Below are 27,131 nucleotides of genomic sequence, written 5' to 3'. Positions count from 1 at the left end.
TATTTGTTAACATCCGGTTATAGATAACTTGAACCTAATCTAATAAAATTGCTAACTGTGTGCGTAACCGTGACTGTCCCCTTCGAAGACCTCTCTTCGATCGGGAACACGGTGGGGTTATGTTTGACGTAGGTAGGTGTTCAGGGTCACTTATTGATCAGCTAGTCATCGCCCGCTAGTATAGACCACCATTAATAACTTGTTCTACATAAATTAGCAACCATAAATGCTTAGGATGCTGCAACATAAACATTGAACCTTCCCTACCTAAAACTTGTCTAGTTCTGGCACCGAGGTCATAGATTGCTGAGTCCCTGTGGCTCACAGATTACTTCAACACCCCAACAGGTACAGGTACGCCCGACACAGGTGATCCCGATGGCACGCAGCTGGCATGGCAGTACGATGAGGAGAACGACCGCTTGTACGTGAACTATCCAGAAGACTGAGGCAAGGTCGTGATCGTGGACAAACATGCATGGTAGCATAGCCTTTTCTCATGTTATGTAGTCCGTGACGGAACTACCTTGTCTGAATAAATGTGTGATGTAAACTCTGATATTATCTATGAGAGCTATGAACTTAGCTGCCACCATCACTTAGCTGCCACCATCACTTAGCTGCCTACCTAGGAACCCGGTAGAGGACTAGCTGGGTTATGAACTTTGAGCCGAATCTTCTCACACACGCATGCCCAAATAGATTACCCAACAACTGATTAGACTCATTTTTTTATTGATATTGGTCACAAAAGATATCTTCAGATGGTTATACGGAAGCACACTTGATAGCATTTTAGCACCGATAATTAGTACGCTCAAGGGCTGCAGTCGACAATAATAGTATTGTTGTCGTCGCCGCCAATAAAGCCATTGTAACAGCTGTGACATTGTCTGTCCTTGCTAAGAAACATCGCTATCCATTCATCAACTTGTTTGGCCAACAGATAGCGGTTTCGTTTTTTGAAACTTTTGGCCGCACAAAACATATTTTTCATGAAGTTAGTAGCAGAGCTGCGCCTATCGGTTTCATAGTGGGGGGCACAAAGGATTCTTCATGTGGCCTCGCATAGATGGTTCTGTATCGACAATGATATGGAAGTCCACACCAAGCGCTGTATTCACTTTGGGCAGAATTGATTGCCTAAAAAAGAAAATAGTTTGCCTAAAATGCAGTTGCTAAAACCGTTGTGAGCAGCAGATGCATATTTTCCTTAAAGATGGGTCATATAATAAATAAATAGTACACTCTTTTAACCAACTATTGTACATGTTAGCTATAAGATAGGCTATAGGTGACATGGCATGAGCTTACAGCCGGCAACCGGCTCTACTATTGTACTTACTCTAAAGCATAAATGAATCTGATTGTTTGCACGTGAAAACTTTGTGTAAGACACAATTGGAGTACAATAATTCTTTCACCAAAGGGGTAGCCCAAGTACATTTTTTTCTCACAGTTTTATCACGGATACATTGCATGATACATGAGTGCTGAGTTATATGGTTTCTCATAGCATGATTATGTGCTTATACAAAATGAAATGCTTTTCTCTATATAGGATTTGCATATATAGAATCTACTACCACTTTGAGTGCTCGTGGATCGGTGTACGCGTCTTGATCCTTGTACAAGAAGTCCAACATCCGTGTTGAATTCACCACGGCCTCTAGGAGCGGCGCTGCCGGCCGTGTGGCGGCTGACTTGAGCATCTCCTCAATGATGTCCATCCATGACTCCTCTATGAGCTCCCTGAGCTTTCTGTATGCATCTTCCTTTGCAGTGTAGTTGTTCTCCTCCATGCACGCTTCCACCGTTGATATCACAGGCCTCTCACCAGAGCTCTGTTCTTGTTCTCGCTGATTTACGAGAGAGGAAAAATTGTCATATTAACAAAGTGATAATACCTTCTATTAATATGGCTATATACATCAATGCATCAATTGATGCAGAGACCAGTTATCCTTTTCTAGTTAAATAACTTTTCTATTAGTTAACCAATATTTTATGGCAAGTAGTTTGTATGACCTGTTAACTATTATCCCGCCTCCAACATAGATGGTGTTTTAGAAAATATTTTTTCAAATATCTATAAGGGAATTGTTTGTATATACGAAATTATTCGAGCTTTTTCAACTACAATAATATCACTAGATTTAATACATTTAAGTTCTGTAAGTTTATAATTTACAACAATATATGCATATACTCCCTCCTTTCTGGTTTATAGGGCTCAAATCTGAAATCTCATTAACCAGGGTGAACTGTGAGTGGATGGCACTACTTCTAACTAGCCAATGAAATATTTCTCACATATTCAATTTCCAAGGCAATAAATGTAGCATCCTTCCTTTCATTGGACTTGCATGGTGCATATAGAAAAAGATGCATGCATAGCCACCAATTTCCTTTCTCTTATCTCTATGAATTAAATATGGTGTGAGACTCAAAGCACTTTAACTCAATTAGACTCAAAATATGCCTAGTATAATGGAAATCTGAAATTTTTGAGATGAGCCCTATAAACCAGAAAGGAGGGAGTAGGTGTTTAGAGTCTTAGATACTATTTCAGAATGGAGGCATTACATCAATGTACTTAGCTGTCTTTTAATCTGCATAGATATCCTCTTGCACACAACTAGAATTTATTATGTTTTTGCATAATATTCATCACCAAATATAAGAGACAAGCTAGAAACTAAAAGGATGCCAAACTTATCCATGAACGAAAAACTGCAAATAAAATCAAACATGGCATATATTTTCAGTTTTAAGTATATAACCTCGTGTGAAGCCACATCGTTGATGACACGGCCAATGATGCAAGAAGCTCGCATGATTTTGGGATAGGTCATGGTCCATTCGATGGCATCAACGCTTGCCCCTATGACAACGAGGGCAAGGCATACAATATGCATGCAACAAGAGCTAGGCACCGAGAATCGCAGGTGATCCTCAACAGTAACTGATGTTTCGCTCTCCTCACGCCATTTTGCCTCGTTGTAGTAGCATTTCGTAGCATCGATTAGCTGCACAAGTACAATGGTATATTTATTTTCCATGGGAAAGTTAATTGTCGATATCCATACACATATTTCTTTCATGTAGCAGATTTGTCTTACGAGCGAACATAAAGAAAACATAAGCTAGGTGATAACTTCTATCAACCAATATTGTAATATTAGTTTTGTAGGTTTTTTGAAACGAATTCAACAATTAAGATGAACCATGCAACGACTACACTGTTTATGAGTTAAAATATTTTAAACTTCAAATTTCTGCAGAGCCTCGATTATTTCATCACTTTTATCTACTTGTACACCCATGCACCATACATCGACTACACTGTTGATGGGTTAAAATATTTTATACTTCAAATTTATGCAGAGCCATGATGATTTCATCACTTTTATCTACTTGTACACCCATGCAAATGGCCCTGCATCAATTGCTAAATGCGATTCAGGGGATCCGTACCATAGTGCTAGTTGCGTTCCATACATAATGATCTTATGCAAGTATTTAACGATATATTTTTGTTTAATTGAACATGTTCATGAGACATCGACTTACTAGCTTTTTTACATAGTTTGCATGCTTGTTTCCTTGACTATCCAAGTCTTTTTCAATAACCTTCATGGTAGCAAGTACTTTGTTGTAGAAGAACTTCATGTAACCTGGGAGCTGTTCAGCAGCTTGTTCATCCCACCTAACAAGAATGGTTAGTTGTTCCAGAATTAGTATCAAGCAACACATTAATTGGTTATTAAAACCACCCTATCCCACACTTCTATATAGAGACCTTTCCATTGCCATGGTGAGGAGTTTGCTTTCTTCTAAGGTGCTGTAACTGTCGTAAATGTCATCAAAGATCGATATAAATGTAAAGAACTTAGTGAGCACGATTCGTCCGTATGAATATTGTGGCTCAAATAGAACTCCTAGCATCCAAAAGTGCATCTCCACCATCCGGTCTCGTGCGAAGCTCAAATGGTCTTGGAGTTGAAGTTCTTTCCACCACCTGCAAATAAACCATGAGCTCAGATTGTAATGGTACGATAGATGGTATATATGAAACGCATGTCAAGAGTTAAGAGGCACCGCGTTGTGTCTGGACTTAGAGTTTAGTGATGAAATATAAATTCCACCAAGGGAAAGTAGGTGAAATTATACCGACATAATAGCAGATTTCATCATAGAGAGTCACTTACAAAGTAAGAGCCCTCAGCTCCTGACAGTACAGAGCTTGCAGAATACTGAAATCCAGCTTTGCAAGCTCCAAAATGGCCTCATTCCTTGTACTCATTCTCTCATAAACTGAGATGAAGTGTCGCACTTCAACTCTTTGAGGCCTCCTGAAAAGAGGTGTTTCCTGCGCACGCCGCACCTGATCGAGCAATATTGATGGTGGAATTGTTTGTTGCTCCACCGCACGCTGGAGATGGTCTTTTGTGTAAGCCATCGCACTGCTGAGTGTTTCTTCACCATGGGTTCGAATATGGGCAGCGTTGTACATGGCCAAAAGGCTTCTTGTGTCGTTGCAGGTAATATTTCCTTCGGCATCTATGAACTTTAAGAATACATCTGCGGCATTGTCATGTATAGTGCATAGTTCTATTAGGACAAATATTTATAGAAAATCACACCTGTCCACCTCTTTGAGATTTTAGTTATGTTTGTAATACCTGGTGAAACATTGAATCCCTGTTTCCTGAGCAAATAAAACCGAAGGGCCACTGTGTGAAGATCGCTGGCGTCATCGCCGGCATCATGAATCCCACACAGCAAATCATTGATCTCCTTCCCATAGTGGTAATCCAAACCAAGCTGTTGTAAAGTATCGACAAGCTCAAGCTTCTGAGGCAGATCAACAGAACGCAAATCTACTATCATTGTCCTCAGTTCTTCTTTCATTACTTTAGCCTTGTTTTTCATGAGAAGACACTGCAAGAGCATGTAGCATTAGTACTTACTTGGTGTCCCAATGCATGTTGTCTTAGACAATTAGACCTGCACAGTGTTCGAGGTTATGCTTCCACGGTCCATTTTGCATGAAAATATGTTTAAACAAAAGGATATATACTACATGATGTGTGTTAAAATTTAAGTTGTTTAATTAATGCATATCGTACATCTATTTAGAGTTGTGCAATGGAAGTAGTGCTAGTTCATTTGATGCCAGCCTCCAACAGGAAAGTACAATACTGGTGTGTGCTAATTATATTTAGTTCACCTGCGTCGGAGTGAATGGCCTGAAACCAAGGAAGAAGTCCCCCCAGACGGTGGGGTGGTGAAACAGGTGGCTGCCCTGGTCGTCGTTCATCACAGGCTGCGAGTGTGGGCAGCGGCGAATCTCCACAGAGGCTACCATTGCTGGAGAACGATGGAGCTCAGCTGATCACTTGTCTATGATAATGCTAAGGTTAGTGATGCATGCCTTGTGAACTGGTTGGCTTTATAGATAGAACAGGAGAGGCCCCTAAATGGCACACGTGTATAATACTGGAGACACACAGGAACACTGAATGCAAAATTCACGTGATATTGTAACTGTCACTTTCAGTATTGTCACACAAATGTGCTCATTAACTAAAATACAATATTCAATAAGTTAGGTAGAGGTTTGAAAATTCTAAGACATGTATCTCTTTCATAGTACATTGTTCCCTTTTGGCAGGCCATCCAAAAAGATTCTCCATGCATTGCTATCTTATATATCTAGTAACTGGAGGCACTCGGAGAGACACCATGTTAAGTCATGTAATCTTAATTTTTTAGATGGTTGGATCTCGAAAATGCAATGGTGAATATGGTTCCACGCACCCACTATAAGCAGTAAAATAAAATAAAAAGGCAAATAAGTCAAACAATTCTACAATTCAAGGTTACCAAACTAGATCGGTTGTTCTATTAACTAGATCGGTTTGTCTATTAACAAAGTTTAGCAAAGAAATGGCACCTGTGATATTATTAACGAAGAAGAAAAAATCGGACCTCCAAATTACATCATGGATACAAATCAGAATTGTTTGGGGGTAGGGAGGGTCTGGGTTGCAACGGGCAGGCCGAGTCCTCATCCTCGTCGGAGCCGTTGGAGGAAGAGTGAGAGGAGGAGATACACTGTAGGAAATAAACTGTGTGGTTCAGATTAAATTTTGTAGGAAGTAAACATATACACGTGTATGTCAACTAGAGATCTGACTGGTGGTACTCCCCTCCTTTCTTTTTCGCTCCGTGCATAACTTTTTTTTCTCTGTCCTTTCCGATTTAGTCTGCACCTTACCCATCCACCCCCGTCCAGTCGGGCCCTTGCGGCTGGACGGTGGCGCTTGGCGCGGGAAGGCTCCCCTGCTGATCTTCCTTGGCTGCGGCTGCGGGTGGGTCTGGTACCCCTCACCGGTGGGTACATGTTTGCTGGTGGCCTTGCGGGGATGTGTGTCGTCTTCCATGGTGGGCGACACGAGGGTGTGCTCAATGGGGAGCTTGGTAGGAGGGATGGGTGGCCTCGATGCGGTGGAGCCACCTGTCGCCGGCATAGTTTGTCGGTTCGGATGTGTCCGCTCCTCCTTCTCCCCCTTCCCTCGTGTTCGGCGGGAACTTGGTTGGAGGAATGGGTAGCCTCAGTGCGTTCGCATCACCTTTCGCCGACACGAGGGTGTTGGTCTGGATTCGTCTGCTCCCCTTTTTCCCCCTTTCCTCGGTTGCAAACGGGTTGGTGCAGGTCTTCCAGCGAAGCACATGTAGGTAGTTCTGTCGGTTGAGGGTCGCCGGTTGGTGCCTTTGTGTAGATCTTGGGGTTGTCTGGTTGCAGGGCGGCGGCTCTGGCGGCGGGAGGCGCGGCGTTTGGGGGCGGAGCATGTGTCTTAGGTGTGGGTGGGCAACGATGGACGCACGGGCGACGTGGTTGCGGGTGGTTGACGTAGCTAGGGTGCGACAGGGGGGGGGGGTTGAGCGCCGAGGTACACCACTTGCCCAGTCCTTTGACTGCCCGAAGATGGTGGCAGCGGTTGACATTGTATCCTTCCTGAAGGCTCTGTCGTGGTGTTTCCACTCTTGTCGTCTTCCCCCGGGTGAAAACCTGATCTCTGCGATCGGGTGGTGGCGACTATCCATGGTCGCACCCTTATGGAAGGCACCGTTTTTATGCATATATTCGTGGTCTGTCCGGTTCACCTCTCTATTGTGGATGATCATGGTGGAGGTCTCCGTCGGCTCCAAACGATCCACCTCGCTCATCTCTAGTTTGCTTGGTTGTCGGTAGGGGGGGATGTCGTGTCCGGCACCTTTGTATCTAGCCCTGGGTGTGTGTGTTGTGTGCGGTGATGGTGCGTGTTTGTTCGGTCTCTCATTGTATTTGATGATGATTGCTTTATAATATGAAATGGGGAACACTTTTTTGATAAGAAGGTTTTAACTGGAGAACCAGCTGTTGGCACACAGACCGCGGAACTTTTCATGCACCGCATGCAATCCAGCCTCTCCCTTACTTTGTTTCTGGGTTCGTAGTTATATGCATGTGTGGAAATTCTAAGATGTCTACTTCCATGTTATTCTGTGTGAATAAAAGTAGCCGAAAAGATTATTCAAGTTCCACACACACACTCAACAAGGCTGGGATGGTGAGTTCAAGTAACTAATATATGTAAAACCTGATATGAGTTGTTTACTTTCATGTAGATTAAGGAAGAGGCTACAATGGTGATGATTTTATAATAATGTGATGATGATGAACGGGAAAGAACTTAATTTTCATGAGAGCATTGTCGGTGATGAATGAAAATGGGACTACAATTATAGGTGTAGTCATCTAAAGTCGATGAAGTTGCAGCGGGGTTCATGGTAAAATAACTAAGTGTAAAGGACACAAAGATTCTACATGATAACTTTAAGATGGCATGCATATTCGTCAATGTGGATTTTGTTGGAATTGTAAGAAACATACGACTTCTATTACAGATAGACTTTGTATTTAAAGGTGGGTTAGATCTTGGAATTGGATACAATTGTAAATTAGTTGATCACAATAAAATTAATCATGGTGAATTCAACATCTTCTTTATATGAGATGGGACCCTGTGTTAACTTTGTTAAGTATATTAATTAATTGTATACCTTTTCCTGTAATTAAGTTCATAGTTTTCTAAGTGAGGTGTTTAAGCATTTGATAAGATTTTATCAGGCATATCCAGTTAATTATTGGGCAAAGGTTCAAGCCCTTGTTGATTTAACTAGTAAAGTGTCTCACATATGTGAGGGCCTCATCTTTAGTCATATAGTGTTTGAAAAATGAAATTATGCTTTTATGAATATTTGAGTTCACATAGAACGATATGAAACAATCCATTCTATAACTACCACGGATAAATTCAAATTAAATTATCGGAGTTGCATTTTCCATTTATAATACTTTCAAATTTATGGGTGAATAACTAGGTAAATGTAATATATTTATGGCATGTATATCATTCGGATGTAGCCCATAGTGTTAGTTCTACATAACATCAATATACCATTCTAACATTAAAATTATCGCCCACTAACCTTAGATGTATGACTATAAAGTTTTATGTTTTCCATAATGGTGAGTGTCTAATAAAGCTGAGATTATTCTTATGTGATGTTTTGATGGAATAATAATAAATTATATAAATGGAGTGAATATGAAAGTAATTATCGACATATGTAGGAAAACTAAACAATGAAAATATACAATTTACTTACCTTTTTCTAGATCTTTGTCTCTCCGTTACATTTATTGTAATGAAATATATGACGTTGAAGACATGGATACTATCTTCAAGGAGCAAGCTATGAGAATTATTATGTATATGAGTGTGGTTCCAAAATTTATGTATTTTGTTTCCAACTGTGTCAATGGTGTTATTTATCATAGCTGTAGTTAAAGAAGTGCCACTACAAGTCTTGTAGACTAACCTCTAGTTCAAACTATATGTACTATTATTTCTAGAAATTTGTTTAAATCTCACCTTGTTGTTCCCTTATTTTAATATTTCACAATCTGGCTCATATGTATTTGTTATGTCACATATGTGTCATTTTCCTCTCTTTTGCAAGCACGTGTATAATTACCCGCCACTGATCCTCCCCTTGTTCGATACCGACTATGCAAATAAGGTTCTTCAATCAATCTCAAATCCAATAAAAGAATCCAATCTATTTACGTTTTGGCACCAATTTGTGAGGTTATTAGTATACTATGGTACATTAGCATTGTAATTGCTAGCTATAAGCACTAAAAATAATCAATGTGTGCTAGTATGTGACCATATTAGCATGCCTAATCTGCAAAAGAGACAATCACGGATGGCTGTTTTTTATATCATTAATTTTTAAGTTATGTAAAATAATTTTTAATTTTCCATTCAATGGTCAGTGTGGAGCTTTTTCTCTCATAATAATAGCATCCAGTGTTAAGTGCAATAGTTTATTAAATAATTATTTTTTATATATTTTTTCACGTTTTAACATTGTACTATAATGCACATATTGTTATCTTTCTGTTACATTTGTATAGTCATCCATCTATACATGTAACTAAGTTTATATTTCATAACCTATAGAGTATATGTTTTTTCCCAGGCGCAAACAACTAATTTCAGATATTAGATAAGTACACAAAAGTGATGTATGTTGAGCTGACACTTGATTAGTTCATGTGATATTCAGCCATCTACGTGATATTTATCGGTACGTTGAAGTAAAGCTCGGTGTAATAGTAAAAAACAGTAAAGCTCAGAGTGCATCCCAGACGAGTTCCATGTAAAGAGCCATTAATTGGGTTATTGTCATTACATATAACCATATGTAGAGATTTAAGTTTGTCCCGGGAAAAATGATATGTAAAATTAAAGGTATGGTATTTGACCAGTAGAATTTTAAATTCCAACCGCTAGCCACCAATATCAGGATAATCATTTGAAGATACCCGGAAGTGTTCAAATGTTATATCCCTAACTACTAAGAAAAATGATATAACTATATATGATACCTGACCATATATGAGTTTGTGAGGCAGGCACGCCAAAAAAGGTAACGTGATAGGCGTTTCTTTCCTCTCGCAACATGTTACTATTGACAGCTGAATGATCCAGGTTTTTAACAGATATAAGAAGATCCTGTTTATTTTTGAGGATTGTACGTATGAGATTGTACAGTATTTTTAGTTATACATTGTTTCCTTGGCAAATGTATTTCCCTAAACATATGTGCATGGACATGTGTCACGTAAATCCTTTGAGGCCCACCATATTGTAAATGTTAAGCTATCACGGAATCTTACTTTTAAGAGATATAGCAATCGACGGCTGATATCTTCTAATTAATGTCGAATGTGGAATTTTCTAACATAGTATTTCTCTTGCTCCTGGTTCACCTTATATTACTTTTAGTATATAATAGATAGATAGATAGATAATACAATAGAATAGAAGAATAGACAGATAGACTTCAGTATAATTCACTTAACTTCGTTAACACCAGCTGCAAGCTTCATTAGTCCGCTCAAGCGCTGCAGCCGACAACGATGTATGGCGTGGTCACCAATAAAGCCGTTGTAACAGCGATACTGTTGACGTGATTGTGAAATAACTATTCATTGAGCAGAAAATTAAAACTAAAAAATGGCAGTACATTCAGGACGAGAAATATCATCCAATTGTGTGGCCGACAATTGCTTTTGGCTTCACGCAGTGATGGCGACCTAACATGTACCGATTTCTTCCCCTTGTACCTCCTTTAAAAAGAATGTAGAAAACGTGGGCCAAAAGTTAGGTACGGTTATGAAGGAGAAAGGAAACTGTGGGCAGGTAGCAAAACACAGGAAACACATTTTTGGCCGCGAGAAACACATTATTTTTAACTCAATAATGACGAGCTAACATATGTCATCTTCGTCATACGTCCTGGACGTCCTTCGATAGTGGTATCATACAAAGGAAGATAACAGTAGCCTTATAGCACAGGTATGGGCGTGTGGCTCTGTAGCGACAACGGAAATTGACACCAAACGGAAGTTTTCACTTCGGCTAAAAAATAAATCGTCTAGAAAATGAAAATGCATATTTTTTTAGAAAAAGAAGATTAACTCCTGCCTCTGCATCTGGGTGGATGCATGCGTCTGTTTTATATACTCATAAAGATTATACAAAGTAGTACATCAGGTAGTAGACTGAAGCCATAATCTTAGCAACAACTTTCGCTACTCCTATTTACTTGATGAAGTGGTGCCGATATAGTTCGAGTCTAATACCATACAGACTTTGCACAAATGCCTAACATTAAAGTCGAAGACCCCAAGCAAGCAGCATACTAGGTTTGGGGCACAAACCGGTCCGACGCATTTTCATGTGTCTTCGTTGTCATCTTCCACCAATCCATCTGTTGAGCAGAAACTACTGCACCGACCTTCCCACGCCTTTCTGCCATCGACCTCATCATGACGCCAGACAGCGTCCTCCTCCTGCGGTAGTCCATTTTCACGCATCGGACGTCCAGTCTCCACTACGCCGCTGAGATCCATCGCCATTAATGTGTAAGATGAAGCACCACTCCATCGAAGAAGCCGTCCTCTCATCCCTTCAGCGTGTGTACACCTCCAAGAATAACGCCCCCAAGGGGGAAACGACACTAGAACGTCGGCGTCATCTGATCTACTGATCTAGGGTTTCCCCTGAAGGTAGGAGAGAGTGGCCATGAACCACTCCACATGATGCCTTCGAGAAAGGAACGACGCAGACAGGACTGCCACCGCCGGCCTTGGCAGTAGCTGATAGCAAGTTTTCTCCCAGATCTGTTCGAAGAGCCTCCCACTACTAGGAAAAACCTTATAGGTAGGAGCCTATTAGTAGCGCTGGAACGGAGAAAGTGCTGCTGCTATTTAGTAGTAGCGCTGGACACAACACAGCGCTACTGCTAATGTTCTTAGCAGTAGCGCAGGCCCTATAATCTGCGCTGCTGATAAACAGGGACCAACGAGGCCATCCGGAGTAGCTATAGTAGCAGCGCCGTTCCTAACCCTGCACTACTGCTGACGTCAATATTAGTAGCGTTGCGTAGCATCTAACGCTACTGCTAAAAGGGGCCCAACGACGTAACCGCGGTAGCTTTAGTAGCCGTGTCGGCGTGGTAAAAGCGCTACTGCTAAGTACAATAGCGGTAGCGCTTTCTACCTTACCACCGCTACTGCTATGTTGAGTTAACACCCATTGTGCCTAAAAATTTCCTAACTCTCCCCCACTCCCCCACCCCCCCTCTCTCCTCGATCTCAAGCCGTCGCCGCCTCCCTCGCCGTGATCGTCATCGTCGTTGCCGTCGCCTCCCTCGCCTTCGCCGTCGTCGTCGTCGCCGTCGCCTCCCTCGTCGTCGCCACTGCCCCCTCCCCTCCCGCTCTGGTAAGCCCCCTTCCCCTCTCCTGCTCCAGTAAGCCCCCTCCCCATCCCGCTCCGGTAAGCCCCCCACCCCCTCCAGGCGTCGTCGCCCCCTCCCCTCCCGCTCTAGGCACCCCAAGGCTGCTGCCATTTTGATTTTAGGGCCATCGGTTCAATATGTCATTTTGAGATGCATGTTAATAAGAAAATTAAGATATGTTTGTTGAAGATCTTTTGATGGGCTAACTAGAAAGAAGGAAAAAATCATGTTTTTAAATTTCATGTAAGTAGGCACATTAGGTTTGAATTAGAAAACCAATGGTTTCAAACAACTAATTTAAACTTTGGAGAGGAAAAAGGGCACATACATATTTCACCAACCTACAAATATCATCCTTTTGTTGGTGTTAATGCATAAAACAGTAGTGAGTTTCTCACTTTTGCTTGCTAAGTTGTGCAAAGTTTTGCCGGAATGTCAGAGTGGCCTATGTTTTGCCGGAATGTTGATTCATTTTCGTTCCGGCAAATTTCAGGCGCTCCATATGTCCACTATTTAGCAAAGGTCATGCCGGAACTACCTTGTCTGAATAAATGTGTGATATAAACTCTGATATTATCTATGAGATGGCAGATGATTCCCTATTTGTCATTATATTATTATGTATGTGCTATGTTATCGTGCTTGCGAAACGCTTAGATACGCTTCTTTCCATTTTGGGGCCTCGTTCCCTAAATCGGAAAGGACCGCATCTTAGTCGTTACAAGTTGGTAATCAGAGCCCTACGACCATAGGAGCCTTTGTGTGATCGTACTTGGCCGAGTCGAGTCTAGTAAAATGTTTTGAGTCTTAGTTATATCGGAGAGTAGGATTCTTTCTTCTCCTCTTCGATTCTCTGGTGAGGTTACCAACTTAAGAAATCTTAATTCTACTCCTCTTCTCGCTCAAATTTTTTTTAGGATCAGGCGTGTATTTTTGAAATCTATATGATATCGATGTGATGGAGTTCTGTCTTGGTGCCTCTTGTCTACCTTGATTTCTTCCGGGGAGTTGAGCTCCAGGGGATTCTTGTGGACATTGCTATCATTCAGATTTCTGAGTATCTCTGAACGAAGGATGTTCGTAATTGCTTCAGTACAAGTAGTGGCAAGATAACCCCGATGTCCCCAGTACTGGTGCAGATTGTTCGGGAGTACTGCCATACTTTGTATCGTTGTGATCACGAGGGTTTGTTGTAGATGAATGTCTGAGATTCTGCTTATGTGTTGACGGATGTGATACAGTGGACGAGTTAGTATAGGAGTTGTGTGAATATTACTCCTTGTATCCGTGTATCAGATTGCATGACCTGATATTTCGGGAATTCATAGGTGGGATATCAAGTAGTGACTTATAGGGAAATCTTCCTACAGATGCATGATGTGAGGTTGGGATTCGACATTCAGTGGGTATGTTTGTTCACGATCGTCTTACAGCGGTTCTCGTTGTGTCTTAAAGAGTCCGTGTAGCTTGCTACGACTCGGGGATACTTCGTAAGTCGTGTGCACTACCTTGCACAGGATGGCTACTGTAAATTCGAGCCCGTGCGATCTTATCCATGAAGATGTCGGATGAAATCTCGATCATATGTTTGTTCTGAGCAGTTCTAGCTCATACTTGTTTGAAGTGGTCTTAATCAGAATTTTGTCGACAGTCACTTTGAGGAAGCATTCTTACTATTTTGTTCGAGTGCAATTGCTAATATTCCTCTTGAGATGTTCCTGCCTTTTTGATTCAGCTATACCGTCAATTTATTCAGTGGGCTAATGTGTTGTCCGTCTTCAGGATGGCTCCACCAACTCGTCAGAATCCAGGTCGTGAGGATGTGCCGCCATCACCTCCTCCTCCGGAGAATCCTCTTCCTCCGTCGCCTCCTCCTGCAGAGGCTTGGCAAGCGGTGATGACTGCTACAAATGCAAACACTCAGATGTTGATACAGTTCTTGCAAGAGAGGACTAATCAGCAGCAAGGCAACTTCAATCATGGTGGCAATCAGTTTGCTAATCTGAGTTAGTTCCTGTCAAATCAGCCGGAGACTTTCACTTCCTGTGACCAGCCATTTGATGCTGAGGATTGGATCCGCGACATGAACAAGTACTTTGAATGCAGCAATGTTCGTCCAGAGGATTTCGTCAAGTTTGCAACATTCCAGCTGAAGGGGCAAGCATCTATCTGGTGGCAACAGATGAAGGATTCCAGGGGTGCTAGAGTGAACACTTGGGATGAGTTCTGCCGTGACTACATATCCCACTACATTCCGTCCAGCTTTGTGGAGGAAATGCGTGAGAAGTTCAGGCGCTTGAAGCAAGGTGGTAACTCTGTGTACAAGTACAACGTCGAGTTCCACGAGCTAGCCCGATACGCCTTGCAGGATATCCCTGATCAGAAGAGCAGGATATATCAGTTCAGAGGTGGCTTGAAAGAATATTTGCAGTTAGCTCTCGCTTTGCACGATCCTGAGGAGTTCGATAAGTTCTACAACTTAGCTCTCAAGGCTGAGGCAGCTTTGCTCAGGGTGGATAATTCTAAGAAGCGCTTCAGAGATTCCAACTCGTCTTCCTCAACTCAGGTGGTTCAGAAGCAACAGAAGTATAGGGTGTCTCCTCCTCCTTAGCACACGACGCAGTTCAAGCATTCTGGTGGTCGTGGTTCTTCCCACCCACCCAACCCAGCTTTTCAACAGAGATTCCAGCAGCAGAAGCAAGGGCCTCCTCAGACACAGTACCACCAGCCAGCAGATGGTACTTGTCACAAGTGTGGGCGGAAGGGTCACTATGCGAACAAGTGCACTTCTCAGCTCCGTCTTCCGCCTCCTCCTCCAGGCAAACCTCCAAGCAATGCTCTCGTGAAGTTCAACCCCAGATCTGCTCGAGTCAACATGGTGAATGCGGCTGAGGCAGAAAACTCGTCAGATGTGATTATGGGTAACCTCCTCGTCAATGATATTCATGCTAAAGTGTTGTTTGATTCTGGTGCATCGCATTCTTTCTTGTCATATCCTTTTGCAGCAAAGCATGATTTCCATCTTCAAGAGTTGGCTAAGTCTCTGGACATTGTTTCTCCGGGGATGCTTATGAGTTCTCGTTGGATTGTTCCGGATGTTTCTGTCAAGATGGGTAGTTATTCTTTTCTGGCATCTCCTATTGTCTTGGGCAATTCCGACATTGATTTGATCCTTGGTATGGACTGGTTGGCCATGAACAAGGCATCCATTGATTGTGAAGCTTACTCACTCTTCGGAGGACGTGATTATCTTCGTGGCGCGTGATGACACAATCCGTCTGTTATCTTTGAATGAAAAGGGTGAGATTAATCCTATTTCGCAAGTCCCAGTGGTCTGCGAATATGAAGATGTGTTTCCAGAAGAGCTGACAGGAATGCCTCCGCACCGAGAAATTGAATTTGTTATTGAGCTTGAACCAGGTACTAAGGCTGTGTGCAAACGTCTAACAAATTGGGTCCAGAAGAGCTGAAGGAACTTAAGAGGCAACTCGATGAGCAAGAGCGTTTGGGTCTGATCAGACCGAGCTCGTCTCCTTGGGGCTGTGGAGTTATGTTTGTCAAGAAGAAGGATGGCACGGACCGATTGTGTGTCGATTACCGTCCATTGAACAAGAAGACAATCAGAAACAAGTATCCACTTCCGAACATAAATGAGTTGTTCGAACAGTTGAAAGGAGCTAAGATCTTCTCCAAGCTCGATCTTAGAATGGGCTATCATCAAATTTGCATTTGCGAAGAGGATATTCCGAAGACTGCTTTCAGGACTAGTTTTGGCTCGTATGAGTATACGGTCATGTCTTTTGGTCTGGCAAATGCTCCACCGACATTTTGTCAAATGATGAACTACATATTCTCTTCGTTCAAGAATGAGTTCGTCTTCCTGTATCTCGACGATATTCTGGTCTTTTCGAAAACTGAGGAAGAACATGAAGAACATCTCAGGCTGGTGCTTGATAAGTCAAGAGAGCACAAATTCTATGCCAAGTTTTCCAAATGTGAGTTCTGGTTGAAAGAAGTCGTCAATCTTGGGCACATCATCCCTGCCGAGGGCATCAAAGTTGATATGTCAAAAGGTGCAGACCATTGTTCAGTGGGAGCCTCCGCAGAATGTGAAGCAGCTTCGAAGCTTTCTCGGGCTTGCAAGCTATTGTAGAAGCTTCGTTGAGAACTTATCCAAGATTTCTAAGCCTCTCTCAAGTCTTCTTCAAAAGGGTGTGAAGTATGCCTGGTCTCCAGAGTGTCAGTTGGCCTTCGACACACGCAAAGAGAAGCTCACCTCTACTCCAGTCTTGGTTCCTCCTGATGACTCCAAACCTTACCACGTGTTCTGCGACGCCTCTCTTCAAGGTCTTGGTGCAGTTCTGATGCAAGAGAAGAAAGTGGTGGCTTATACCTCCGGGTAGTTGCAGCCAGCGGAGAAGAATTATCCTGTGCATGATCTTGAGCTGGCAGCAGTGGTACATGCTCTGATGACTTGGAGACACCTCTTGTTGGAACGAAAGGTTGAAGTGTTCACCGATCACAAGAGTCTCAAGTACATCTTCACCCAGCCTAACCTAAATCTCCGGCAAACTCGTTGGGTGGAAATGCTCCAAGATTTTAATCCGAGCGTTGAGTACACGCCAGGCAAAGCTAATGTCGGGGCAGATGCCTTGAGCAGGAAGGCTTATTGCAACAGTCTCATTCTGAAGCCTCTCCAGCCTGACCTTTGTGAATCTTTCAGAAAGCTCAACCTTGAGTTAGTACCTCAGGGATTTCTTGCAAATCTTCAGATCTCTCCTACCTTGGAAGATCAGGTCCGAGCAGCACAGCTTCTTGATGCAATGGTGAAGAAAGTCAAGATTGGCTAGGCAAAGGGACTTCCCAAATATAAGTGCTTCAGTGTTGATGCCAGAGACACGTTGTTCTTTGAGGATCGCCTTGTCGTTCCGAAAGGTGATCTCAGAAAGGTAATCATGGAAGAAGCTCATAACTCTCTGCTCTCAATACATCCAGGAAGCTCCAAGATGTATCAGGACTTGAAACAGACCTTCTGGTGGACTCATACGTTTCCAACGTATCAATAATTTTTGATGGTTTCATGCTATTATCTTGTCAAACTTTGGATGTTTTGCATGCCTTTTATATATTTTCTGTGACTAACTTATTAACTCAGTGCAAAGAGACAGTTCCTATTTTTTCCATGTTTTTTACCCCTTTTAGAGGAGGATTTCGAACGGAGTCCAAACGGAATGAAACTGCCAAAAAGATTTTTTCCGGAGCAGAAAAAGATCGGGGAGCCGGAGAATCAGGGCAGGGGGCCACCAGGGACCACACAATCCCTCATGGCGCGGCCAGAGGGGGCCCGCGGCCCCTTGGCTTGTGGGCTCCCTGAGGCTCCTTTGCCCTAGGTTTTGCGCCTATATATTCCCTAAAATTCCGTAAAAAATCAGGAGATCATCGAAAGTACTTTTCCGCCGCCGCAAGCTTCTGTCTTCGCAAGATCCCATCTGGGGCACGTCTGGTGCCCTGCCGGAGGGGGGATTCGGACAGGGAGGGCTTCTTCATCAACACCATGACCTCCCCGATGATGCGTGAGGAGTTCACCATAGACCTACTGGTCCATAGCTAGTAGCTAGATGGCTTCTTCTCTCTCTTGGATCTTCAATACAAAGTTCTCCATGATCTTCATGGAGATCTATCCGATGTAATCTTCTTTTGCGGTGTGTTTGTCGAGATCCGATGAATTGTGGATTTATGATCAGATTATCTATGAATGTTATTTGAGTTTCTTCTTATCTCTCTTATACATGATTTCATATCCTTGTAATTCTCTTCGAGTTGTGGGTTTTGTTTGACCAACTAGATCTATGATTATTGCAATGGGAGAAGTGCTTGGTTTTGGGTTCATACCGTGCGGTGACCTCACCTAGTGACAGAAGGGGTAGCGAGGCACGCATCATGTTGTTGTCATCAAGGGTAAAAAGATGGGGTTTTCATCATTGGTTTGAGATTATCCCTCTACATCATGTCATCTTGCTTAAGGCGTTACTCTATTCGTCATGAACTCAATACACTAGATGCATGCTGGATAGCGGTCGATGTGTGGAGTAATAGTAGTAGATGCAGAAAGTATCGGTCTACTTGTCTCAGACGTGATGATGCCTATATGTATGATCATTGCCTTAGATATCATCATGACTTTGCGCGGTTCTATCAATTGCTCGACAGTAATTTGTTCACCCATCGTGATATTTGCTATTCTGAGAGAAGCCTCTAGTGAACACTATGGCCCCGGGGTCTAATCCACACCATATTTTCAGCCTTACTCTTTTTACTTCGTTGCACTTTCCGCCTTCAGATCTCACTTTGCAATCAATCTTGAAGGGATTGAAAACCCCTTTATAGAGTTGGGTGCAAGCTCTTTTGTGTTTGCGCAGGTACTCTGGACTTGACGAGATTCTCCTACTGGATTGATACCTTGGTTCTCAAACTGAGGGAAATACTTACTGCTCCTGTGCTGCATCACCCTTTCCTCTTCAAGGGAAAAACCGACGCAAACAAGAGAAGTATCAATAAGAATTCCTGGTGTTGCCGGGGAAGGACTTTTGTTGTTGTAGCAGAAGAATTTCTGGCGCCGTTGCTGGGGAAGGACTTTTGTTGCCGTAGCAGAAGAATTTCTGGCACCGTTGCCGGGGAGGATCAATTCAAGAACTCATCCAAGTAAGTGTCACAAACTCATCTCTTGCATTTACTTTGTTTGCGAGTTGCCTCTCATTTTCCTCTCCCCCACTTCACAAATCTTTGCATTTTTCATTTGCCTTTTTTTCGTTTGCCCTTTTTATTTCGCTTGCCTTCTGTTCGCTTGTGTGCTATGTGCCTTCAATATGCCTGCATCTTCGCTTGCTGAAAATCTAGTGATATGGATCCTCATCCACTTGCTAATCTCTTTAAGTGATCCAATTATGTTGATCCAATTGCTAGTGAGTTGAGTGCACTTGACTATTTCTATGGAGTTTTGCTTGAGATGCATGACTCTGAAAATTGTGAGGAAGAAATTTATGAAGTGATTCACGAGGGCTCCTTGGATAAAAAGCATGATTACAATGGTTTCACTATAAATTCTATTAGTGACAATCATGCTAAAAATATGCAAAACCATAAGCTTGGGGATGCTAGTTTTGCTATGTCCACTACTTGTTGCAATGATAATGATTGGGGTAATGATTTTTCTTATGATCTTAAAAATTTGTTTAAGCCTCATGATGAATATGATATTTGCAATAATTTTGAAAGTGGGTTTGGAGAAGTCATGACTTTAGTTGATGATAATCCCACTATTTTTGAAGAGCGTCAACTTTGCATGCATGTGGATCATGAAAAGAATATCCTATGTGATAGTTATATAGTTGAATTCGAATATGATCCCACATGTAATTATTATGAGAGAGGAAAATATGATGGTAGAAACTTTCATATCACTAAATCACCCCTCGTTATGTTGAGATTGCTATTGTCTCTTTCTTCTTCCTTGCATATGGTAACTATTGGTTGTCTTGACAATCTGTTTTCCTATAAAATGCCTATGCATAGGAAGTATGTTAGACTTAGATGTGATTTTCACATGCTTTATGATGCTCTCATTGTGCTTCAATTCTTGTCTTTTATGTGAGCATCATTGAATTATCAATGCCGAGCTAAGGACGTTAAACAATAGCGCTTGTTGGGAGGCAACCCAATAAATTTATCTTTTTTCTTTTTGTTTTGTTGCGTCCACACCATCATAATTCTGTTGTGATTGTGTTTTTTGTGTTTATTTTTGTGTTTGAGCCAAGCAAAACCTTTATGACTAGTCTTGGTGATGGTTGTTTGATCCTGCTGGAAAAAGACAGAAACTTTTCTCTCACGAGATGATTGTTCATTTTTATTCAGAAAGAGCTTTTGAGTTGATTCTTTTTGCTTCTCGTTTATATGCCTTTTGACCAGGCAGTCGTAATTTTTCAGAATTTTTGAGGTACCAGAAGTATACGAAGTATACAGATTGCTGCAAACTGGTTTGTTTTTTACAGATTCTGTTTTCGTTGAGTTGGTTGCTTGTTTTGATGAAACTATGGTTAGTACCGGGGGGTACTAGCCATGGAAAAGTGAGAATACAGTAGCCCAACACCAATATAGATAGAATTCAAGTTTGCTACAGTACCAAAAGAGGTGGTAGTTTGTTTTCTTGTGCTAATGTTATCACGAGTTTCTGTTTAAGTTTTGTGTTGTGAAGTTTTCAAGTTTTGGGTGATGTTCTCATGGACAAAGAGATAAGGAGTGGAAAGAGCTCAAGCTTGGGGATGCCCAAGGCATCCCAAGCCAAATTCAAGGACAACAAAAATCCCAAGCTTGGGGATGCCCCGGGAAGGCATCCCCTCTTTCCACTACAAGGAATATGCTAATACACGACGCTATATTTTCGTCGCTACATCGTCACGGTTTTTAGTTTACGACGATCTCACGACGAAAAACCAAGCGTCGAAAACGGAGCGTTAGAAATGAACAGCAACGATGTTTTGATCAAAATCGTCGTAACTTTTACGACGATTCATGGATCGTCGTAACCTCTACGACGATCCTAAATCGTCGTTGACAATCTAACCCAGTCCTACATGGCAGTCCTACGTGGCAAAATTACGACGAAATCAAAACATCATAGTTGAAATCAGCCCAACCCATTTCAATTGATCATATGGGCTGGTTTTATTTTTTGGGGCTTTTTCTTATTGGGCTTCGTTTCGGCCTTAGCCCATTTATAGCCACTTTTAGTTTTTCTTTTTTGAATTTTTTTTAGCCCTGACCTTTTCATGCCCAAATACATTTGGTCCAGTTTCAGTTTTGCCCTTTTTTCATTTTTGAATTCAGCAACTTTTTTCTAGAACTTGGTTTCATTTCTAATTATTGGGCCTTTTCAACCAATTATTTGTCCAATATTAAATGCAGCACTATTTCATATTCAAATCAAGAAAACTCCAAGTCGAATTAAAATCATTCATAATATAACATCACATAATACATCTCCAGGTTTACATAATACAATAACTCATCTGATTCACACTTGACAATCAGATACCAATTTTCACAGCTGAAGCATCAACCCAGAAGAATCTCAAAAGAAAATACAGAAATTAGCACTCGCTGTGAAGAAGTCATCCTGCTCTTGCTTCCCCACTCCTAGTTTTGCATCCCTGATACCAGCTTTTATGGGCTCTAGTATACCTGCATCCAAACAAAATAATGTATTGTTTAGGCGCAGGAACTAGATGGCAATGCTAAATTGAAAAAAAGTCTTTCGAAGAACAAAATATCATCTCAGGTGAAACTGTAGCGTAAGTTTAAACAAAATATGAGGCAAAAATAAAAGAAAATGTTCAGATCTTCAGTAATATGAAGTAACAGATATACTCTCGTTACCAAAGTTGGCGAGAAAACTGCTGCAGATTAATCTTCTCTGGGTTCTTTTAGAGTAGAATAAAGCTACAATATGTGTTGTGAGCCTGTGATGGTGGTAGCATACTTATGTCCTTCAGACCATTAAAAAGACAGACACTATGACTGGAACTTGCTTTACATTACCACCACCGCACGAGATCGCAACCCACCACCGCACGAGATCGCAACTCACCACCGCACTGGACTATAGGACATGCATGAACTATAGGGTATGCGTACACAGCAGCACTACACCAATTAATTTGTAAGCATTTTTTGCTATTGAATTGATAGCCACTATTGCATTGATAGCCACTACAAATTAATTTGTACTAAAAAAAACTAGGCTGATAAAGGACCTCCACGGGTAGGAACCACCCATCCATCATACGCAAACTAAAGGATTTCGTCATGCAAAACAATGTCTATCCAGCACCAAGCAATTTTATTTTAGGTAACAATAACAGTGAGTAGCTAGATGAGGTGCAAGCTAGCTGAAACACCATTCGTTAAGTACCAAAACTACTCCCTTGGATAATATAAGTGACCACCAGGAACTACCCATACATATATTCAGCAAGTTTGCATCAGGTAGGCTAGTGTTAGCTAGCATGGTAAGCAGAAAAACGAGAAAACTTAAAAACAAATAGTGACATGATGATTATGAAAGGACTCTGGCAGTCTAACCAGACGGCAAAGTTGTCAGAATCGCGACTCGGATCTTAAAATCACAAGACTTTACGACCCTACATGTAGGAAACGACCCAACGCAAGCATAGTCGTTTTTTGTTGAGTCGCTGTGGAGTCTAGCTACAAGTCGTAGGATCGTGTAAAATCGCATGCTGAGTCGCTACCATGAACGACTCTAGCTCAAGCTCTAATCGTGCCTTTGTACTAAAGATGAACGGTAGATATCCAATACGCTAAGCCCTATATAAGTTATCTCTTTTCCTTCCTGGATCGTTATCCTTTCGTGGCCGCCGCGCTGTGCCTCCGTTTCTCCGTCTCTCCGTATTCTCATCTAAATCTGCCCTAGGAATTGCTGAGATCCAATCCGAGCTGGTAAGCATATGGATGAAGAAAGGGATTGACGAGAATATCACAAAGGTGCTCCACTTCGTAGGTAATACACGAGCTTGATACTACTTTTTAAATTAAAAAGTCTCAGATCTGGGTGGGGTGAATGGTTGTGCTTGCGCATGTATACAACAAGTCTGCTACTACTACTTGTGAAGTCGTGATAGTAGAATTCTAGTAATTATACGGCTAATGGCTGATCACTGTTTCTAGTATTCTATCCGATCCATCCATTGTCTCTGTACTGTATTCTATCCGATCCATCCATTGTCTGTACTATAATTTCTAGCCGATCACTACAAGCCGATTAATAGTATCTAGCTGGTCACTAATTGCTAGACTTGTTGTTAATGATCGGCTAGAAAGTCTAGTAATTAGACTGCTATCTTACTTATGTGCTTTACTTCCTAATTAACACTACTCTTATTTTTTCGTTTTTATTTATTTTAGGGCAATCTGTCGAAAGTACCCGATGATGTCCGAGCAATGTTCCTGAAGCTGTTACAATGTCAGGAAGAACAGAGTGATGCAAAGAAGAGGAAGTTAGAACAGATAGCAACTGATACTCATGAAGTAAATGCCATAGAAGAGAATGACCAAGATCATGTTGGAGATCAGCTGGCAAACTAGAGTAAAACCCAGACAACTGTGAATCAATTCTACAAAAAACTTAGTGAACTATTTACTATTGTCCGCTCAGGCTGAACCAGCATATTTGTGACTATGCCCTTTAATGAACATATATGTCGGAGACCTATGGTTTATGCTGAATTCTACTTCTGTTTATGAGCTTATCCTATATAATTTTACCATGTTAATTTTTTACATATGTACACTACCTCTCGACATAATTTCACGATGAATTTTTTTTGGTGTGAGTTGTACCAAAAAACATATATTTTAAGCACATGGACGCTCACTACAAAAACTCGTCCATTTTGATTTTGTGTAGCTCACAAAACATATTTGTTCATGAAATTTTACACGGAAATGTCTAAAAGTATTGTACTGGTAGGATCGCGTAGAATCTTCGATTCTACGACTCGATTCTACCGAAGACTTTCCGATCCGTTTCAGAATCACGATTCTGACAACTTTGCCAGACAGCCATGGAACGAAGGCCATAGACCCACACCATGACCGTGGCTCGAAGGCCACGAGGATCATCAGAGCAACTGGGGATAGAAGGCACGGAGCAGAGGAGGGAGAGGAGCTCACCGTGCCGATGCCAAACAGCGTCGCCGGCAGCAGTGGGGCAGTCCAATGGAAGACGACGAAGCTTAGCCTACCTCCATGCACCTTGCCTGTAAGAGATGGTAAAGTAGTTTGAGATATCACATTATTGAATTGCTTGCAGTGTGACATGAGCTAGCCAAAAGTATGTAAGGGACTAAAAAGTTTTAGGAGTCTAGAATCATATATGCCCCTAGCATGCATCTCTCAAATAGTTGGCATTCAGCATTAAATTTCAACTTTCATCTGCCCAATATTTACCTTAAACACATAACTAAAAGCAAACACATAAAAGTGACTCAGACAAATCGTATTATCAGAATTCCACCCATAAAGCCAAGCAGCTGACATAGATGGGATTACATTAGCTTTGTCTAAATTATTTTCATTTTCATTGTATACTTAAATTTTTCTGTCGAAATAAAGTACATAGATATGTAACTGAAATTATTCTAACTTCATAGTTTACCTTAAATAATTACAAAGGTAAATAAGACAATTCCTACTGCCATACTCTGAACGAATTCTACCAGGCTTTATGAAGTGTAACACGTCAATACAATTAGATCTTCTAGTTGGATGGATCAGATTTTATTTCTACTTCTGTCTCTTAGAGTTAACATGGAGCCTCGAAGGGAGCTCTAGTCAGAATAGAGGATGGTGCCCCTGCATTTGGAAAAGAAAAACGCTACAAGCATTATGTTTCTGTGATGACGAAGCACATGGACTTGGTGGAGTGTTGCAACTAATTTTGTTGATACCTTATTACACATCCATCCGAACCGCCGGCAAATGCCACAGACTCGTCCTTGAAGCAGCAGTCCAGAAGTGCTGCCTCCGAATTCGCCTCCAGACGGAGAATGGATTTGTCTACATCGTACAGCCGCAGCCCCTGCAGAACAAAATTCCAATCGAAGCCCTGTCAGCCATCTCTTCCGCAAAGATAAAGTGCTGGTTTCGTCTCAAATAAATGCAGCTGTAAAGTGAATGGACTGCAGCATCTCTCGTGGGAACATGCACAGATTAGTCACTAGTCACAGCTATCAAGTCAGCCTAAGTTGCTACTAATACAGTATATTATACTTATTACTTTAGGGATGCTACCAGAGTTGATACTCCTAGAAAATGCAGTACTTGTTACGTTATCATTGACGCTATTCCTTGCAGTGTGACGGCTTTACAATGAACGACCCTGAATGGTAGTAGTAGTATATTTCACTGATCATGGAGAAGACTTAAGACTGAAATGAATGCAGAGAATACGACCAGGGAGGCGAAGCGCTGGTAGCAAAGAGAAGGAGTGGAGCACATCTGGAGAGCGCGATATTGGATCCCATACCTAAGATGAAGCCAAGGGCGCTCACGAGCGCCTTGTTGCAGATGACAATGAAGACCGAGGAGACCACGGAGAGGCTGAGCGCCCCCACTGTCCCCAACTGGAACTTCTCCCCCACCACCCCCATCTCTGCCGGCTGGGTTTGCTATTGAGCACCCGAAGCAAGAAGCAGCAGCAGCCGAGGAGCTTCCAGAGGCGGACCCCCACCGGCAGGACCTGCGCAACAGGAAGAAGATCACATTTCGATCAAGCAACCGCGACAAGAGATGGGCTTCCCGCTGGTCAAAGCAACCGAGCGGCAACAGCAGCAGCACCGCGGTGCCACCAACCTCTGTGTCAAAAATCCGAGCGCGTGGGGAGATCTGAGGAGGGCGGGGGGTGAGGGATCTGATCGGATCGGGGTAAGCTCCGCCCGGACTGGCGGTTGCACGGTTCAGGGTGCGTTCTTGGATCTGGATCCTGCAGGAGAGGGAGGGAGCTCTCCTGGATCTGGATCCTGAAGGAGAGGTAGAAAATGGAGGGGAATGGGGAACATGGAGGTATGTTGAATGGGGAATGGTGGGTGAGGAGGATGGCGAGGTGGGCGATTGGTGGGAGTGGCGGGGAAAGGACAGGATCGGAAGGGGGGCGGGGACGGGGAGGAGGTGGCGGCGGCGAGGAGATGGGGAGGAGGGAGGGTCTGAGCTAGGGTTTGGGTTGTGGTTGGGGTTTTCTTTTTTTCTGTAAATACATGGATGGATGGATGTGAGATGGTGAGATAGATGGATGGATGGATGGGTGCCATGTCATTGATCCGTGGGAAGAGTTTTGATTGGTTAGAACATGTTACGACATTTTTGTAATCGTCCTAAAAGTTATGACGATCTCATCTTATGCGGTTACGACGATTTTGACTCACATTGTCGTAATTTATATGTAGATTTGATCCCCACAAACGGTTTATGATGATTTTGGATGAAATCGTCATAAATTTATGACGAATTCATCAACGTCGTCTTAAAAAACGTCAAGTATGAGCATATTTCTTGTAGTGTTCGTCTTCAATCCATCGGTAACATTACTTGGAGCTATATTTTTATTCACCACATGATATGTGTTTTGCTTGGAGTGTCTTGTATCTTAGGAGTCTTTTCTTTTTGTTGTGTCACAATCATCCTTGCTGCACACCTTTTTGAGAGAGAGAGAGAGACATGCACTAATCGTGATTTTGCTAGAATGCTCCTAGTGCTTCACTTATATCTTTTGAGCTAGATACTTTGCTCTATGTGCTTCACTTATATCTTATAGAGCACGGCGGTGCGTGACTTGGTAGTTGGCTTATGCTATGAAAGTAGTCTCAAAGGTGATAGGTACCCAAACAGGATACAAAAACCTCCATCTTCATGTGCATTGAGTAGAAAGAGAAGTCTTGATTCCTCTCAATTAGTTTTGAGACGTGGATTTGGTAATATTAAGAGCTATGTTAGTAGGGTGTTGTGAATCTAGAAATACTTGTGTTGAAGTTAGTGATTCCCATAGCATGCACGTATGGTGAACCGCTATGTTAGAAAGTCAGAGCATAATTGATCTATTGATTGTCATCCGTTGTATTGAGGTCGGGATCGCGCGA

The 27,131-nt window shown here is 42.1% G+C and overlaps 1 protein-coding gene across 1 annotated transcript; it reads right to left on the bottom strand.

Moving 5' to 3' along the window:
* Positions 1–1,370: 1,370 nt before the first annotated feature.
* On the bottom strand, positions 1,371–5,428 carry LOC123397783 ((E)-beta-caryophyllene synthase-like). Its single transcript, XM_045092315.1, has 7 exons — positions 5,234–5,428; positions 4,686–4,944; positions 4,212–4,584; positions 3,803–4,021; positions 3,574–3,709; positions 2,784–3,029; positions 1,371–1,859 (listed from the first exon to the last, which is right to left on the bottom strand). The coding sequence occupies exons 1-7, from the start codon at positions 5,369–5,371 to the stop codon at positions 1,554–1,556; spliced, it is 1,677 nt and encodes a 558-aa protein (XP_044948250.1). The 5' UTR covers positions 5,372–5,428; the 3' UTR covers positions 1,371–1,553.
* Between the last annotated feature and the right edge of the window lie 21,703 nt (positions 5,429–27,131).

The sequence above is a fragment of the Hordeum vulgare genome, chromosome 5H, assembly GCF_904849725.1.
Source record: "Hordeum vulgare subsp. vulgare chromosome 5H, MorexV3_pseudomolecules_assembly, whole genome shotgun sequence".
In the NCBI taxonomy this organism is placed as follows: domain Eukaryota; kingdom Viridiplantae; phylum Streptophyta; class Magnoliopsida; order Poales; family Poaceae; genus Hordeum; species Hordeum vulgare.
This window is presented reverse-complemented; position numbering and strand designations above follow the sequence as displayed.